At 50.3% G+C, this 19,228-nt stretch overlaps 1 protein-coding gene across 1 annotated transcript in view; it reads left to right on the plus strand.

The window, feature by feature from the left end:
* LOC144153687 (protein 5NUC-like) overlaps positions 1-19,228 on the plus strand; it is an 81,405-nt gene that overhangs the window by 53,149 nt on the left and 9,028 nt on the right. The window contains exons 6-7 of the mRNA XM_077685359.1: positions 7,252-7,446; positions 16,757-17,013. Coding sequence (XP_077541485.1) covers positions 7,252-7,446; positions 16,757-17,013 — 452 coding nt within the window. The remainder of the gene's footprint in view (positions 1-7,251; positions 7,447-16,756; positions 17,014-19,228) is intronic.

Here is a 19,228-nt window from a genome sequence, read left to right on the forward strand (position 1 = left end):
AAAACACAAGTTTGGTTCATTCGAAAGATTGCCTCGTTAGAACCATAACGACACCACTTATAACGCAAACTTCGCTCAAATAAGCTACATAATTAGGAAAAAAGGAAATGACCATGCGACCCACCAGCTCATTTTCCGCAACAGAACCTGTGATGTCACTTGGGAATGCTCTGCCACGGCCGCTCGATGGAAACTAGGTCCGGCCTGCCGAACGCGGCTCTCCGCCGGTGACGGCGTTAGTTTCCCTTTCCGCCGCAGCGTCAGTCGTAGCGCTAATCATCGGTGAAAGAAGAGCGGCGGCTGCCGGCCGTGGTCACGGTTTCAATGCGGTGTAAGTTGTTCATGACTGCACCGACGGCCGAAGTCAGCATCTTCATAATTTATTACAAAATGCGGTGATACGTGACGCGGAAACTCAGAATATAGGCGTCACGGACTAACTAGTATTTCCGAAGTAGGCTCAGCGCTGCATTTGTTTTCCTTTTAGCGCACCGCATGCGACGTTTGCAGGTGGCGCATTGCTAACGTCAAGCGCAATAGGCGGATTTCTTTCTAAAGACTTTCCCAAAGCTTTCAGGAATAATATTTGGCGTGGCAAGCTATTCTGAGCAACCGCATTTATGTTTATTACGTAACAGCTTATAACCTGCGCGTACGTGAAAATCACATAAACGTTTCACGCTGTGTCGTACACGGCCATTTCTCAATGCGCGTTTGAGAAATGTGAATGACTATTTTCACACCTTGCTTTAACTGCGTTTTCAAAGAAAACTGGACTAATCTTAATACGTTTTAGGTCCATTGGTTCATTTGCTTTGGAAATATTGTTACACTGTGCGTTAGGTTACAGGGTACACAAAATGATGGACACGGGAATGAAGTGGACAGAGCGAACGCAACTATGAACTGATTTATTGCAACAAGAACACTATTCACATGGGAACCAAAACACGGAAATGAGTACAGGATGCAGTTGGAATTGTGTAAAACGGCGGCAGTCGTTTTTTGATTTACACTAGTCGCACAACGTAATATACAGCTGGAAGTTAAATTAAACTGTATTAAATCGCTGGAACATAAAAAGGTAAATATAATACAACATTTAAAATGGGATTTATTGGGTATGTCAGAAAATATGTAAGTCATCTTTACCTACGGTTTCCGCGGCAGTCGTCTTACAAGCGGAAAACCTTTGGCAAGAAATGTTTTCGCGAAAGCTGCAGTACATTCTCCAAAGAGCGGCCTCAATAGCTCTTTCAAGAACATTTCGCACAGCTCGTAACAGTGGTACGGGTCCCTGTTGCTGGCGCACCACATCAGCGGACAGTCTGCGAGGTGCGGGAATACGGTGTTTGAAAGGAGCTTACAAATTTGTCCGCTGTGTCAAGCTGCCTGAACGGCGCGATCCTCCTCGAACTTCTTCACTTGTTCGCGGAATTCGTCGCAGCGTTCTTGCAGTTTTTGTAGTTTTTCGTTTAGTCTGTTTGCTTTCTTTTTAAGGCGGCGGCATTTCTCCTGGTGTTATCGAAAAAGCCTGTCAGATCGAACGAAGTCTGGTATTCTCGAGTCTCAAAATTACGTTGGCCGCATGATTGCATGTCCGTGAGAGCGTACAGGATTGGGTCTGCCTCTGTCGGTAAGTGCGGTTGATCTCTTTCTTCATTCACAGTTAGGCCCAAAATTGAACGTTCGATCGTTTCATTTTCTGCAACCATTGTGCTCACTTGCCATTGATTGCGTACTTGAGATGCCGACGCACACGCCTTGAGCACACGCCTTGAGCATTTCATAGCAAGGAGCACATTAGTACGCTATATTGCACGCTCGGTGCATGAAATTCTGCGAAACGAAAAGCTCAAAGCGCTCACGCGAACTTCAACACTCCCACCGCTGCTGCTTTTCGCACCCAAACCGGAGTCTGTGCCGATACGTGGCACCCCACCGCCAGTACAAACGGCAACCGTACACTTCGCTTCCAAGCCCTCGCCCGTCGCCGACGCGCGATGCTGCAAGCCGCATTAATCCTTCCAACCGTGTTGCTTGCCCGCGTTAATTCCGGTTCCACCCTCCTGGAGTTAACATATACAGATTATTAAAACTGGAAGCTGAGCTAATTCTGTGTTGTTCATTAAAAAAAAAACGACAAGCAGCGTAAATGCTAGACAACATAGAATCACGCAAAAATACAGAAATTCTTACTGCCAAGCAGTTTTTATTAAAACTATGAATATCCACCCAAGCGGCCTATCAGACTTCCCACATCAGATTTCACACATACGGAAAACTCGACCGCACACGCGAAATCAAACCACGATTCAAACGAAATATGGAAAGAAGAAAGCAAATCACAAACACAATACCGATAGTACACAGGTGTTCTCTCACGCAAAGCAATCAGGTACGCAGTGCATCTAAGGATTTTACGTCCCTGTTTAACGAGTAAATAACCGGTTTACTAATAAATGTGACCTACAATTTCACGGCATTTCGGGACATTTGGCTCGGAGTAAAATTAACGTGCCTGAATTCAAACACGAGATGGGGCTGCTGAGCCTGTGTTTGGCAAAGTTAAAACATGGCCGTTTTAAAATTGTCCTTCAATTAGCATGGTGAATGGCAGCAGTAATGGAGTTTTATATTCCAGCACAAACGGGCGGCAATGTTTAAACCGAATTAGCGATGCAACATGTTGTACAGTCATATTCCCGAACATGGCGGGAACTGGGTTGCGGGAGCGGCCGCATCGCACTCGTCTTTTTAAACCATTGTCACAAACTCGAGCGTACGACGTCTAAAAGTACCTTATAAATGTTTCATTTTATTGTACAGCGCCTAATTCTTCTTACAGTCGTCCGATTCATTCCATTCGGTTCTATTCGCCCGAGACAAGGCTGGAAGTTTCTCGAACGAAGAGACGGTAACATGATCACCCGCCGGCTCGCCGGCAAGAAAACAACTAAAATAAAACCTCCGCCGCTCGGGTTTCGTCGAAGCTTCCAGTACTTTCGAGGAGGCACGGGTGGCCTTGCCAGTTCTAAAGAGCGTCGATCATTCTAGAATGGAGAAGAGGGAAGTTATTCGCTCACGGCGGCGGGCGCGTTGTGTGTTGTGCTCTCCCTCTCCGCACCGGCGCGCCTATAAAAAGAGAAGCCGCGCCTAAGCAAACCAGCTACGTTTGGACGTCGTGATTGACAACTGCACCTGCCAGTTTGTACATCACACCATCGGCGACCCGCGCCCTGGAGGACTCCAACGTGCTCCCGGGCCTCGAATGACCGTGATCGTCTCGGACGGCCTGGCCTACAGCGAAGCCACGCTTCCCAGGTAGCCGACTCGCCTCCGACAGCGGTGCATCGTCCGGCCCGGTCGGTGAATATGCTGGGACTCTGTCTCTCATATGCATCGAACTGTTCGTTTCTTTTTTAGTTAACTGCTCCGATTCGTAATATTCATTTGTTAACGTACGCTCCTGTTTGTATCATCTTGTCTAATTGGACTGTTTCTTGTATTCGAATTCCATCTAAGTTGTCAGAAATTATCGATCCGTTACCTTGTGCTTGTATTTGTGATTTGCCTGTGTAAATATAAGTCTGTGTTGTTTTTTCGTTCAAGGCTCTTGCTCATTCTTGCCGCTCTAGTCGGCGAAAGCCGCACATCAGACGGCCACCCCCTTTGTCACCTGTGCCCTGTAGATTCGGTGGGGTTTGTTGGCTCTCTGGAGTCGACTCCCCATATCTTCTGACAGTGCACCCTAAATTAAGGAAACGGGTGACAACCATGAACAAGAATTACCGCTATCAAACAGATGAAATTCTTAGGCATTGAAGACATATCTTTGCCGTAAATTGTGGTATTATTATTTCCCTGATACGTGTGTTAGAACGCGAGCGAACGACGTTTAAAGGAACGATAACCGTCGGTATTCCGTAGGCGCCCCGAAGCGACCGCCGCGGGAGCTGTCACCGATGCGTGGCGCCCCCGCCGAAAGTAGCGGCGGCAACTGACAACTCCGCTCTCACGCCGCCGCCCATTGCCGGCGCGTGAATGAGCAGGCCGGACCTAGTTTCCATCGAGCGGCCGTGGCTCTGCGATTGGCGGAGGCCGGCAAAAGCAAACGCATGTTAGGCAGGGCTTACAGCTTGCATAGCGAGCTAAATGCCCGTGAAACATACTGCACATTCTTTTTATGACAAAGAACGGTGGAGTAAACGGTTGAAGGTCCGAACGAACTCGCAAGCGTGTGCGCCAATGCGTACGCAACTAGCGCCGGCCGAGCTCGACATCTCGCCGTCGCGCAGACGAATTTTCGGGTTCGAGGCTCTTCGGGGCCAACGAACCGTTCCAGCACGCACAGCCGCGACCTTGCTTCGTATCGTAATCCCTTCACAGGAGGTTGGCCGTCATATCGCCAACCAGCAAAGGTAAAAATAGAAACGAGGGGAGTAAGGAACAGCAAGAAGCGACCAGATAGTGCCAGTCGTCGCGTAAGTTTCGAATGGTGTTGGCTTGCTGCTGTCGTTACGAGCTCGTTTCCAGTTTACAACCACTGAAAACTTCAGTTTGTTCAGTTACGGCAGGGACCCTTACGTTAGCTCACTCCTGGGACATGCTGGTGCTCGTCGCCGACTTCGTCAAATCGCTCTGACCTTGGGAGGAAAAATGCCGTAAACACCGCGCATTGACGCTCGTATCTTTCTGGTCGAAGCAGAGAGCTCGCGCGAACGGCTTTCCATACACGACACCGGCCAACTGGCATAAGTGATACTGCTACTGAAATTGAACTATTATTAACCGTAATCAAAATACGGCACATACGTACCAGTCTATATTCGTCCGTCGCGACGGGGCTGACGAGGCAGCGGTGCCGACGGCTGGGCGTTCGTCTGTTGTGGCTATCGCGGAACGGTCGCTTTCCCGTCCACCGCGTATCCCACAACTCTTGCCGCTCGTGCACTTAGAAGCATTGAGCGTTTTTGTGGTGTGAGGTTGTTAAATACAAGCCCGAGCTCCTCGGCGAGAGTTTTGTTCTCCGGATCAGGCGATTCCATGACTAGGGCTGCGGGTGCACTAGGTTTTACTAGTATTTTTAAAATGGCCGCCGTCTCGATCGACTCCCGCGTGTGGGTGCTATATGGAGTCGACATACTAAGTATCTGTTTCATGGACCGGCTCTATGACGCCATTGTACACGTCACGGAATGTTCAATTTTAGCGGGAGATTTAAAATTTTGGCTTAAATTGCCTTATTTCTCAGTGAATAAAGCATCATTTGCTTCCGGGAAAGCGCTTGGGGTACTATGAAACACCTAATCTTTCGAATAAAACAAACTTTTGTTTTCTCTTCATGGCTCCTTTAAGAGGTATTTCGAAAGGCGAAAGTGGCAACTGGTTCTGGTAAAGAGCGATTATATAAGTTCCCTAATTTTTCTCGCTTTTATTTACTAAACTAAACAGTTTAAATAGGTATAAATGGGAATCACTAAGCTCACATGCCGAATTGTTTCGGTGTGTGCGCTTGTGTCGCACAGTGGTGTAGCCCCAAGGTAGCCCATCAGGATGGCTAGGTTCCTCTGTCTCACCCTTCGAAAGGCGCTCCTCTTCGTTTTCTTTTTCACCCGCCGCGGTGGCTCAGTGGCTAAGGCGTTGCGCTGCTGAGCACGAGGTCGCGGGTTCGATTCCCGGCCGCGGCGGCCGCCTTTCTGATGGAGGCGAAAAGCAAAAACGCCCGTGTGTACGAGATTTCGGCGCACGTTAAAGATCCCCAGGTGGTCTAAATAATCCGGAGCCCTCCACTACGGCGCGCCTCATCGCCTGCGTTGCGTCGGCGCGTTGAACCCCACAATCAATCAATCGTTTTCTTTTTCCCGACTCACAGCCGGGCTAGAGCGGCGGCGCCCGCCGCTCTAGCCCGGTAGGGGCCGACGCTGCCGCGTTCGGGACATCGCTCCCGCGAATTCCAGATAACGGCTGGCAGAATATCTGGTTTCACTCTTTGCAGAGCCACGTGTGTGAATTCAAGTGACGTCGCATGGGCAATTGTGGTGGGTGTCGTTTAAAGCTTCGCTTTCCAACCACCTTCACAGCGGGATTGGAGCCGATTTTTAAGTGCGAAGCACTTCTTAGTCGGACCTACTCCTTCCACCGCCGTCCGTCGCCCGCAGGTGTTATCGCGCCCTCCTCTCCTTAGCAACGGCGCGGTAGCGGAGGGAAGGCGTCCATAGCAACGGCGCAGTGACGTCACTACACCATGTGATGGCGCGCGCTCTCGCCGTGACGTCACGCGCTCGCGCCTCCCTCCCCTTCCGCGCGCCGTGACGTCACGCGCTCGCGCCTCCTCTCCCCTCGCTCGGCTGCCGCTGCGCCGTTGCGCGCGTTCGCTGCCCTCTCCCCTTCGCTCGCCGCGCTCGCCCCGCGCCTACTCTCTCTCAGTCGCCTGGCTCGGCGCGGCAATAAACGGCCAGACCTCCGTGGGTCGGCTCGCGCGTGCTCTCTCGCTCGGCTCCTGTAGTCGCGCGCGCGTCTTCGTCGTGCGTGTGTGTGTGCGTGATTACATTCCCTCTCGAACATCTCTCGAACATACACGTTAATTCACCAAGATTTCCGCAGAGGGACAAACGAGGCGTGTTAAGCCGAACATGATCACGAGGGGGTGTTAATGTAACTAACGGGCAAAATGCCACCAAACTTCAACAAACTCCCCCTCATAGCATCACCCCGTGCTTCGCACTTCCTCATACTCCCCTTCGGGGAAATGCGGGGGAATTTTTTCCCCCGGATCCATATTTGTATGCGTGTCGATGCACAGCTTCGCATTTAACATATCTCCGGCCATGAAAGATGGTGAGTGCAATGAGCACTTCCAGTTAGATAAGAGTCAACGTTTTTAATACGTGTCCGTACCCTTCCTTTCTGCCGCAACGCTTCGATACCACTGAATTCATTTATTTAAAGTGAAACCATGAGCGTCGGCAGGATTTTGTCTTGAGGGGGGAGAAACCGTTGCATTGTGCAGGGAGAGGGCGGGGGGAAGGGGCAATCGTGCTGGTGTGGCTTAGGGGCAGCAAGTTCCCTTTACCACCCCCTTGCCGACGGCCATGAGTGAAAGTTTCTTTTGGTAAGTTAAGTTAATTATGTTTGCGGCTGTAAAAGCGGGGCCTTCAAAATCGAAGGCTTTGTTGTTCTGAGTGCGCATGAATGTGTTTATTTCGCCCCAGTGCTGGCGCTTATACTTTACATGATTGCCCTCGGCAGGCAAGGTGTCCGGCGACAGGCCACAGGGGCCGTACCCTACGGTGGTGAATCGTGGCCGCCTCGCTCCGTGCCTCGTGGTTCAGGACTTCTACATGGGGAAGTACATGGGGAACATCACCGTCACCTGGAACGAGCGAGGTGATGCGGTGAACTGGACAGGACAGCCCACGCTACTGGACCACACAATACCGCAGGGTGAGTGGAAGCGCGACGCCCGGCCTTGCAGAAAACGTAGCAGGAAAAGCGGCATGTTACGCCAGTCCGGAAACCTCTTCCGTAATCTGGGTACCGCTAGCATTGTATGGTGCACACCAAGTGAAGAATGTATTGCCATATTTCATGCGGCAACCGCGCCGGATTTCAAACTAACACGCGGCCACAGTAAACGAAGAATGGAGCGCGGGGAAATGCTGATTTCAAGGCGAAAGCGTTTCTTGTACGCTATGGCGTAAGCACGCATCCAGCGTGAATCAACACAATACGTCCACAAGGGCCAACACTCGGTGCGCGCTGGCCGCGCACGTGAGAGAAAGTACCGCTCTATTCACGGCTGGGTCGTGGGGAGGGATGGCGAATTTCCAGAGGGCCTGCGTCTCCATGACATGTTGGGCCCTGGAGACGAGGGTGATCTGCATCTCCAGGGTCGAGGTCCGCAGGGCCTGCTCCCAGTGGGTTGGTGTGGGGAAAGGGGGAAAAGGGGAGCGCGGGCAGTCACAGAGAGAGTTTAGTTGAGATTCCCGGGCGCCGCAGAGTGAGGAGGGGAAGAGGGAAGGGTGTGAGTGGAAGAGGCGGGCTCTACAGGGGAACGGGGCGTTTGGATGAGGCGCTAGGTACTGGCCTCCTCCTTTGTGAGGGTAGGGGGCTGGAGAGACAGGGGCGGCGACGGAAGGGGCAATGTGGGATCTCCCTCTACGAAACTAGATCGGTAATTTAACAAAACTTCTTGGGGAAATAGTTGGTTCATTATTATTCAAAAAATATAGCTAAAAAAAACAAAGACGATACACAGGAAAGGAGACAGGACAAGTGCGAACTTTCAACTAAACTTTATTCACCGCTGGAGCTGGTAAATATAGAAACAACTGGAGCATGCGCAGCATGCGCAACAGAAGGGTATCAAAAGTATGCAAACGTGTCAATCACCGAAACGTCCGAAAAAAGATTTCTCTGAGTTAAAAAGGACGACCGACGTATCACTGATACAATAATCGCCTTTTTTCTTGATATAAAGAGCTTCCAAGAGTTCACGTGCTGTCGTATCTCTGTTCCTACCCAGAATCTTAATCTCCCCCAGAAGTAGCTCACACTTGCAGGCATGGCAATGCGCGGGCAAATGTGCACTTCCCTTGGTTTTTACCGACAATTCATGCTCCAGTGCGCGGTCGTTGATACATCGGCGGTATGGCCAACATAGACTTTTCCGCATTTAAGTGGAATCTGATAGACGACGCCTATAGCGCAGTCCACAAAGGGCCTAGCATGCTTCTTGTCACATCCTTGCTTTTTGCTCCCATTGGAAGAGGTGCGCGCGCAAAGTCGGGCCAGCTTACGCGGCACCGAGAACAGGATCGGAATCCCATGCCTGTTGGCCACCTTCTTGAGGTGATGGGCGACTTTGTGAATATTGGCCTCGAGGACATACCATGGCGCCACCTACGAGTGACGTCACTTGTAGGACGCCGAATCGTGTTGTCGTCTGCTACAACACATTTCCCGTGCGTATGCGGAAGCGGGTTTTTTTGTTGTGGCCACCGTCTCGCCCGCTCCTTGTGGATTTGATGCAAATTACCAAAAAAGTTGTCTGTAAACCAAATAATTCGGGCAAGCAATCAGCGACTCGCTTGTTTCCGACATCGCCGCGTTTAGGTAGTTGCTACCATCGCGACCCACAGCTCTTACATACGCAGCCAGCTAACGCCAAGGACGATGCAACTGATGCCGAGAAAAGTACGCTGTAAATTTATTATGAAATACTTGTGACGGGACATGTCTATGCAAGCAAACACCTTGTAACAGCGATGGAAACGCGTCGCTCACTTATGATCTCACCGCGCGAACTGCTCGTATTGCTGGTAAATGAATCACGCGACGCTCACTTATGATCTCACCGCGCGAACTGCTCGTATTGGTGGTAAATGAATCACGCGAGGACGGTGATCATATTGCTTCGCCGCACATGCTTAAAAATATTGTTATGGTATGCAGTTTGGCTTAATCAGTGTCTATTTCCCCTACGATGTTTTTATAGTCATGCCCGGATTTGATTAACGATCACTGCCATAACCTGTACTCTGCACGGCTGATGTTTACTTTTCGCGACTTGTCCGCAATGTATGAACGGTATGAACGCGAGTTTTTAACGCCTTCGAGCGGGTTTGGACAAGGCTATATTTAGTTTTCATTAGGTGCTCGGCGTGGTAATTTCTAATTGCAGCGTGTTTTGTGTGTTTACAGTAAGCCGGCATTTCCCAAGCATCAATTTTGAAACTCACGACTGCTCACAGAAGGCGAGGCTGCGTACGAGGCGAAACACGCCGTTAATGATTTCGGGTAATGGGGATATTTAGAATATGAGAACCGAGCGTTGCGGGCCCCCAAGAAGTTAGAGGAACCCAAACGCAACCCGCGCGTGCGCGACGGGAAGGCCTTTGCCACCAGCTCGCAGCCGGCTTCGGATGCACGTAATCGGATGTTGGGAACTTTAGGCTTGGCGTCGCAGCAGATATTTCATCGCCGTTAGAGTTGCGAGTGACAGTCCGTAACAGAACGTTGCACCGCGCTGGGAACTCTGTAAGCGCGGTGATTTCCGTTGAAGCGATCGACGATCAAGATACCTGCACGGCCTCGGCCGATTCTTGCGCGCAAGCATGGCCATCCTTCGGCCGCTCGCCGCACCGTGCGTGAAACGGGCCGGCGCTGCCGGGACCGACCTCCGGGGCCGGTCGGCGTAAATCGCGGCAGATATTTGAGCGTCGCTTTGAAAACCACAGCTGATGGCACTACCTATCAGAATTTTTCATCACACTAATATCCACTTTCACCAATCTGGAACTTCTTTTCCACGACTTGTGTGATTTTAAAAAGCGGCGACAAGTTGTTGCTGCCGCGACCTGCGTCGGTTCGAGCCGCACCGTCGGCTGTGCGGGCAGGCAAGGTGGGTGCGTGTGCTACTGCGAGCAGTTTCTGCTTTATAAATTTCTTGCAAACAAGGGAAATTAGAAACTTCACTCGGCGATCGTCGTAGTCCACATTGTTGATCGGGGAAACAAGCCGCTGCTTACGCTCGGTCGCATACGTAATACACCACCACGCTCATGGTGTTTGCGGATAATCTACCACAGTTGATACGGTTATACAGTCACCATTGGGTCGAACTGCGCTTGAAGCACTAAGAATTAATTTCAAACGAAGGAAATTAACACGAAAATAATTTTAGAACGCGCTTCCTAAGCGAAGTGTCACGCGCTGCAAGCCAACTACGCAGGAAGATAGGAACAGTGATCCTACAAGTGACGTCAAAACGATCGGAGCGCCGGCCTCTCCAGTGGTGGGCCTCGCTGCCAATACTGCACAACTTCGAGTTTTGCTGTACATTGCGCTGTCTCAGGCGTTCTTTAGAGGTGCCCCCTTAAACCTTCGTGAAGAGTACCTCAGCGACTGAGTACAAAACCGTGCACGGAAAGCCGGCTGAAAGCAGCCTTTCAATTTTCGTATCAAAGTTAGCCTGCATGGAGTGGGGACACGACTTGGAGAGAGCCGATTCCAGGCATGAGTGAGCGATTGCTCTTTTCACAGTCTTGGAGTTTGCCAAGTCAAAAGGGAGGAGCTCTTTCTGTGCCCGTGGGGAATAATGCCAGCAAACATGCTTGGTACCTATTGTTAATATCTAAAAACTGCAACGAGTTCTGTAAAGGAATCTCGTGCGTAAAAATTAAACCCTTCCCCATGGCGCCGAAAAGCACGGCTAAAATAAAGTTAACAGATTCTGTGTGCGTCAGAGCATTATGTTTGTTTAAAACCACTAAAAAATTGTCCACATATCTAAAGTTTTAAAACTAACTTGTCGTCTAATTCTTTGTGAATGGCACGGCCAACTGCGGCTAAAAATATTTTACAGGGTACAGGGGCCACACAGGAACCAATACAAATCCATTGTCATTGCAGAAACAGAACATTGTCAAAGGAGATAAAAGCATACCTTAAATAAAACTCAAGCAACGAAATGAAGTGGTCCACTGACACACCAGCCGAGTTCTGAAAACCGATGGCACCATTTTCATCAATGCACTCTCTATAACTGCCTCGAACAAAACACCATGAGCAGAGAATAGAACAGGTTATCAACATCCAATGAAAAAACCGGTCACCTCATTTGAACTCTTGGTAGCAAAAGGGTCAGCAATTTCCAGACAATTCAGGTTCCTCAAAAGGTATTGTCTGAGCAAGTGCTACCAAGAGCCCTTTTCACTGACGATCGAGCGGAACGGAAAATTTTGCTTATGCGTTCTTACACAGAAGAACACAGCAAGAGCATGGCACCTACAATCATTATTGTCCTCGGTCAACATAGCAATAGACCTTTCGGGAAAGTTGCGCTCGCCCCCAAACGGCGGCCGCAAAGCAGCCTGGGAACTGTGAGCGCCGCAGCAGCCGCCGCCGCTGACGCCCGGGCCGCTCTTCGTGAATACCTCTACAGTGCCAAACCGTGCCGTGCGCGACAGCGCCTGGGGAGGCAGCATTTTTTGACGGTGCAGCTTCGGCGTAAAACATTGTGTGATGCATGCAGAACATCTGCTGTCCTGGACAGCTGTTTTGATAACTGGGATCTTTTTCAAACTTCAGCATTCTTACCACAGTCCGCATTTCTTCAACAAACTGCTGCATTTTGGGGACCTGCAGTGTGTATCCCATCGATTCATGCTACACTATTTCTGTATTTGTTTCAAGTACAGTTGCCTAAGAGGTGGCAAGTCTTATTGTGCAATCCTGAGCTCTTTTGCTGTTTTCGGCTGTGTGTAAATATGAAAATAGAATGTTTATCTCAGGCGAAAAAAAGACGAGGCAACTAGTATGGTATCATTACAATGAAAGACAGGTACACTTTTATTCCGCTCGCAAAACTAACCAATACCGACTAAAGGGTAAAACTGTTCAGAGGGCGCTAATACAAAACACGCATAGTTGACATTTTGCTGACTTATCGATTGAGAAGTGGTTCATGTGTGAAATTGTCCAGGTAGCAACAAATTTTCCATATCTCGTTTGGCTTGTCAGCCATCGCATTTGGGAAAACATTCCACAGTATACTCAAGTTCTTTACTTCTCGAATAACTCGCTCAACGTGCCTCCTCAGGTTCGCGATCTGCCGTGAGCGTGTTTCCTCCGCTTCTGTCACTTGACCCCGACCATTTAACATGGGCGGTTTGTTCAATTTAATGCCAAGTTTACGGAGCTCATCTTCGATCAAGAATACTGGGTCAGCTATGACCTTTGTTTTCGCACAGGAAGTACACCACACCATAAAAGTTGGACAAAATATTTCAACAATGAGCGACCAAAAAGAAATAGTCGAAATGCTGAACTCACAACACCAGAAACCCCGTTCCTGCAATGCGACAGGAAACGGGCTGCAGGTAGTCGCTGTCGCAGGAGAAACTGCCTCGTCACCTGCTGGAGCGAAAGTATTGCTTTATCGCCCTGTTACGCACTTTGTGCTAACATTTATTACAAAACGGGCGTTGATTACTCTGCGCTGACAGGAGTATCTTGACAGTGTTGCATATCACTAGTTCGTCTTGGATGCCTGGAAGCGGGACGGACGCTTAGGAGGGCGGCGTTTCGTTCACTTCGCGGCAGCTAGGAAGCAAAACATATAAAAAAGCATAATTTACGTTATAACGCTGGACTTACCCGTCTTTACCGGAGGACACCTCTCGGAGGAGACCCGGTGTGGAAAAATGGTCGCATACGGTCCATGTAACATTTGAGTCTGCTCGCGTTGAAATGGGCTCCACATACCCTGTGATCCTCGGACGGCGCCCTTGTAATCCTCGGATGGCGCCCACGCACGCACGCACGCACGCACGCACACACACACAAAGAGAGAGAGAGAGAAAGAAAGAGAGAGAGCTACGTCGTGCTAACCACGCGTCGTATTTAAAAACACAGGAACAAAGAACTTGGTCCATCGGAAGCAAATTACTATCCACAGAAGAGCGTAACAGAGAATGGTTGTCGCGCTACTTGCCGCCTTGTTGGAAACGCGCGGCCTCACATACGCACGCTATTTTGCTGAAGTAGCGTCCGCTCGTCTTCCGTGCGCTAAACGCAGAATCGGCTTAGTGTACGGCGCATGCGGAGTGCGAACGACCCAAAGAAATAGCGTTCGCTAACAGTTTGCGTACGGCTGCGTACGTTATTCTAAAACTTTCTAATGTCTCCCTCGCTGAAGTTACACTGTTAAAGAAAAGGTGTGCTAAACAAGTCGAGCCGAGTTTCGCCGTCACCAGCAATTTGACCTTCATCTGAGCGCAGCTGAGCCGTAGCCTTGGCAACGCATCACGTGACTCGCCACTCCGAACTCCGCCGCCGACGCCGCCGCCGGCGCCGGCGCATGTGCTCTCCGCAGCTGGGTCGTCGTCTAACCACGTGACTCGCCGCGCGCCTCGCTAAGGGGAGCTCCACGCTCCCGTAGTCAGAGGGGGAGAGCCGTCTCCTGTGAGCGTTGCGCGGGAGCGGGAGGCTTTGAGCCGTGTTCACAAGCGGCGTCCGACCCCCCACCCCGCGGATATAGCCCGCGAGCTGCTTCCCTGGACAGGGTCAGGGATGCCCAGCACGCGAGGCTAGCGTCGGAGACTGTGAAAGAGCGGGCCTTTTGGCTGGCAAAACGCTGGAAGTGGGACTGGAAAAAAAAAAACACGGCCGTCACACCTGGCCTAACGATGATTGTATACCTAAGTGCAATAATTACAGTAAATCAACGGTTAGCTAAGTGAAACCAAACTTAACCAGGCTAAACCAAGCTTTAGTTTTAAAGCAAAGCTTTCTACCTTTACCAGTCAACAGTTCTTTCGCGGCGTGGGGGACAATAAACTCCCAACGCGGCGGAGGCGGCGGCGGGCGGTAAGGGGAGGTTTCAGAGGTTTTCACTCACGGAGCACACTGTAGATGGCGCGGCGAATTTACCCAGCGTTCCCCGTGCGGAGGTGCCTGCTTGGCGGCGGGCGGGTTGACGGTACGGCTTTGTCGTCTGCTTTAGCGACGGTTGTTTTGGGCCTGTTTTCGCGCAGTTTCGCATCCATTGCACGCTTCTTTCGCACGTCTTGATTGCCTTTGACAGTGCCTCCTGGTTAACCCAGACCCAACGGAATAGAGTGGTCGTACGGCAAAGATACGTTAAGGATTGGTTTGCAGTGCGGAAAAACAAAATATAGAGACCACATACAGACATCTGGCCACCAGAGAAAAGCTACCTTTTGCGCACTGCTTGCCACGAATGTGACTCTGTTTTCTAAATTCGTGAACACCAAGTCGGTTGGGTTTTAAGAGGTATTACAAAAGATGGAAGGAGCAACTCCTTCTAAAAATAGCGATTATAAAAGTTCCCTCAGCTTTCTCGCAGTTCTCAAACTTACTAAACTAACTAGTTTTAATTGATTGATGATTGATTGATTGTGGGGGTTTAACGCGCCGACGCAACGCAGGCGATGAGGCGCACCGTAGTGGAGGGCTCCGGATTAATTTTGACCACCTGGGGATCTTTAACGTGCGCCCAAATCTCGTACACACGGGCGTTTTTGCTTTTCGCCGCCGTAAGAAAAGCCGCCGCCGCGGCCGGGAATCGAACCCGCTACCTCGTGCTCAGCAGCGCAACGCCTTAGCCACTGAGCCACCGCGGCGGGTACTAGTTTTAAGTGGAATAAATGGGAATCACTAAGCTGACGTGCCGAATTGTTTGGGTGTCTGCACTTGTGTCGCGCGGTGGTGTGGTCCTGAGCTAGCACATCAGGATGGCTAGGTTCCGCTGTCTCACCAGTCGAAAGACGCTCCTTTGCGTTTTCTTTCTGCCGACGCAGGCCCAGGCTACGGCGGCGGCGTCCGCCGCTCTAGCCGGTAGGGGGCCGACACTGCTGCGTTCGGGACACGGCCCCCGCGAATTACAGATAACGGCTGGCAAAAAAAAAAAAAAAAACGCAGCGTCTAGAATGCCGTCCGACGGTGCTCTAGCTGATCGCTGCAGGCATGGCTAGAGTGCCGTCCGATGACATTAGAATATATAAGACTAGCCAAGCTCCGGCCAAAGCGTCTGTCCTTCTACTGTAGAGGATCCGTCTTAGCTCCGTAATCCGAGGGGCAAATATTCGATACCGGCTCGGCGTCAGTTTTTTTTTTTTCATCTTTAAACTGAACAATAATTTTTATGGCCCTGGTTAGTTTTGTGTTCTAAATGATTCCTTTGTGTGCGTTAGGTCATGCTATGTTATGTTTATGTTAGGTCGTCTACCTTTACGTTATCTAGAGCGATGTAGGGCCAGACGCGACAATTTTGTTATAAAACGCCGGTGGACGTCGATATAGTGGAATGATTATAATGCCGTCAGACGGCACTATGGACACGGTCAAAAAATACCAAGAGAAATACTGAGCGCACGTGAGCTTGCGCCTCCTGATGAGCACCCGGCGTCGTCCGTGCTTGCGCCACGTGAGGAGATCCCACCTTCGTCGTCGTCGTCGTCGTCTTCGGCGCGGCGGACAGGTGGCACGGTGGTCGCTACAGGGCTGCCCTCCCCGTGGAACTGGAGGTCGCTGCGTTACACGTAATTTTTCAGTCGGTTGAGCTTGGGAATCCTGGCCTGGAGTTAAGATAGCGGAAGCCCAGGGTGTGTAGGGGGAGGCGACGTAAGCGGGCTTGACTCTGTCGGCGGCGACGACGGTCGTTAATGGCGAGGGTGGCAGTCTTGGGTTGTCGCTCGCCGTACGAGGAACGTGAGTGCACTTGCTCTTTCTGCGTCCTCTCTCATAGGTTCCGCTGTCAGCGTGGGGACAGGCTAGGGTGAGCCCCAGCTGTGCTGTTCCTACAGTCTTGCACCACTATAGTGCCAGCTGCGCCAATTTTTTTCATGTACTAGTGCCCTCTGAACATTATAAGAGGACGTCCCAAATCTCTTTAATCAACAGAAGCAATTGTTTGCTTGCGGAGGGTGCTGTTTCTTTTTTTATCATGGGTGCACCTTGCACTATACTAAACAGCTTCGTATTTTTTATGATGTTCGCACTTTTGTGTCCCTTCTAATTAAGCCTGTGGCCTGCAGTGTGTACTTAAATAACTAAATAAATCTGGCCTTCCGCATCCGGTTCCACACTGGTGAATTTTGAAAACATTTCGCGCGACATTTCTCTTTTAAAGCTATTAGTAAAAGCAGAGAAAATGGTGGCAGGTGTATTCATGCACACGAACGGAGAACATGTATGTGATTGTACGCTCTTTCTCCTATGCTTCCCGCAGATCCTGATGGCCTGGCGCTTCTGGATAAGTACCGCGAGCAGGTCGCCACTAAGCGCAAAGAGCCTGTCGGCCACACCAAGGTGTATCTAGAGGGCTACAAGCCCACGTGCCGTTTCGGCGAGTGCAACATGGGTAGCCTTGTGGCGGACGCTTTCCTCAAGAAGATGGCCGCTGATCCCAGCGAAAATGGAACGTGGTCCCCGGTGGCCGCCGCCATCCTTAACGCTGGAGGCATCAGGTCGTCCATCGACGAACAGGTGTGCTGCAGCCTAGGTTGCCACGATAGCTTGGCGCGTGTAGCATAGAGAAAGAACGTGTAGAGCGAAGCACGGGCTTCTAGACTTCAAGCCACGTACATTTCAGAGTGTTTTTAAGTGCAGAGCACTTTAGGAGCTCACCTTGTCATCGTAGCTCGCTCGCTGGACCCAAGTAGAGCCCCACGGCGTTACCGTCGTAGCGGTGTCCCACAGAGGCTTCGAAAACCAAGCCGTTTATACAGGCATAACCGTTCGAAACTCGTGAACGGCTGGCGATTGTCATTTCATGTCCCGTAGTTTAGGGCAAAGAAAACTGCAGGTACATTTGAGGCAAAATATACGTAATTAACTGACAGCGCCCGCGTTCATTTAGTTCGGAATGCTCGTCGGGTTGGTTTTTACGATAGCAAGCGAAAAAAAGGGCCAGTGCAAGAAATAAATGGCGCGTTCCAAACTCCGCAGTAAGACGGCGGCGGCGCCGGCACGTGCGCGAGGAAAAGAATGCACAAAAATTGGGCCCATCTCCCCGCGAGGGGGACTCGAGTAAACGCGTCGCATAGGAGGTGGGTGCATTGCGTTAACGTTTAGTGTTTGGGGAGTTGGTGGTTGTGAATGCGTTGTATCAGCAGCTTCTTGACGTAGTTTGAATGAGTTAAGGATATAAGGCGCGTTCGTAGCCTCCCATTCCGTGTCGGCTTTGTGGCGCAGCGGGTAGAGCATCATGTACATTGCGTTCCGCCCGCAGGGTCGAGGGATCGAAACCAGGCGCCGGATAGTATTTTTTTCATATAGTGTAGGGGGAGGGGTGCGGACAACGACGGTGCGGACTACGACGGACGTCAACGCGGGTGACATCGTGAGTTACTGAAATGCTCTGCATTTAAAAAAATTAGTTCTCAGTGACTCAGCTTGGCTATGCCAAGACATACGTAGCCTGAGCTTAAGTTCAGCTGGTTATTCTTAGCTATAGTGCCTAGAATATACTGGTATATTCTAGGCGCTATATCTTAGCCTTCCTGGTTGTCTAGGATAGCTTGATTATCATGCTTACTGCGGCTTCAATGACACACACATGGTATACGATTATGTGACACATGTATATTTATCAAGCGGCTCCCGCGCAGCGTCACCAATCGCCCAGAGCTAAGCTGGTTCCACAGGCGCACGCCAGTGTTACTGCGACGCACGAGCCATCGGTTCCGCACCCGGGCACCTCTCGCATGATCATCAAGTGGACCGGGCCGCCACGTGCGAAGACGCTGCGAAGGTCGGGGAAAACGCTGGGCGTGGGGGGGGCAGCGAGCAGCGTTCTGTGCGCCGTTTGACGTCACTGCCCCTCGCGCATGCACAGCACGGCTCTCCAGGAGCCACGCGAAACTGCTCAACCTCGGCCAGTGTAGCTCACGCAACAAAAGAACAGAACTCCCACTGCCGCAGTTTCAGGCAGGGGGCGCGCAAGCACTTCGAAGGCGGGAAATTTGAATCGCATTGATCGAACCTCCGTTCCATTCATCAAGAGAGGAGTGAGACAGGGTGACGAAGAGTGGGATGGACAGCTTTCACATTGAGTGGAATGGCTTCAATTTTTTTTTCAACGAGCCCCTGACTATGGTTGCATGAACTAACTTGTACGGCAGAATTATGGCGCCAGGCTCCCCCCCGTTCCTTCCCCCGGCTATAAAAATCAGCTACAATAGCTCGACGACGCCAGGGTGCTGTCTTCAAAGGAGAGACGTCAGCCTGGAGGTGGAAGAACATGGATTTGAAAGGGGCGGGGTGCAATGCTTGAGCGGCTAGAGATCCCTGTATAGGGTCCCACCTTGTCGTCGTATCTCTTTCACTGTCACATTGTTGATATATATATATATATATATATATATATATATATATATATATATATATATATATATATATATATATATATATATATATATATATATATATATATATATATATATATATATATAAGGTTAGTAGAGACAGAGACAAACGAGAAAGACTTAGAAAATAAAAATAAGTTTACTGACGTTTCAGGGAGAGGACTCCAGGAGAGGGAGTCCTCTCCCTGAAACGTCAGTAAACTTATTTTTATTTTCTAAGTCTTTCTCGTTTGTCTCTGTCTCTACTAACCTTATTTTTTTCGCGCTCTGTGTGAGTTTTTATCTTTTCAGTCTATATATATATATATATATATATATATATATATATATATATA

Source organism: Haemaphysalis longicornis, unplaced genomic scaffold, assembly GCF_048455015.1.
Source record: "Haemaphysalis longicornis isolate Haplotype H1 unplaced genomic scaffold, Haemaphysalis longicornis Haplotype H1 scaffold_9, whole genome shotgun sequence".
Lineage (NCBI taxonomy): Eukaryota > Metazoa > Arthropoda > Arachnida > Ixodida > Ixodidae > Haemaphysalis > Haemaphysalis longicornis.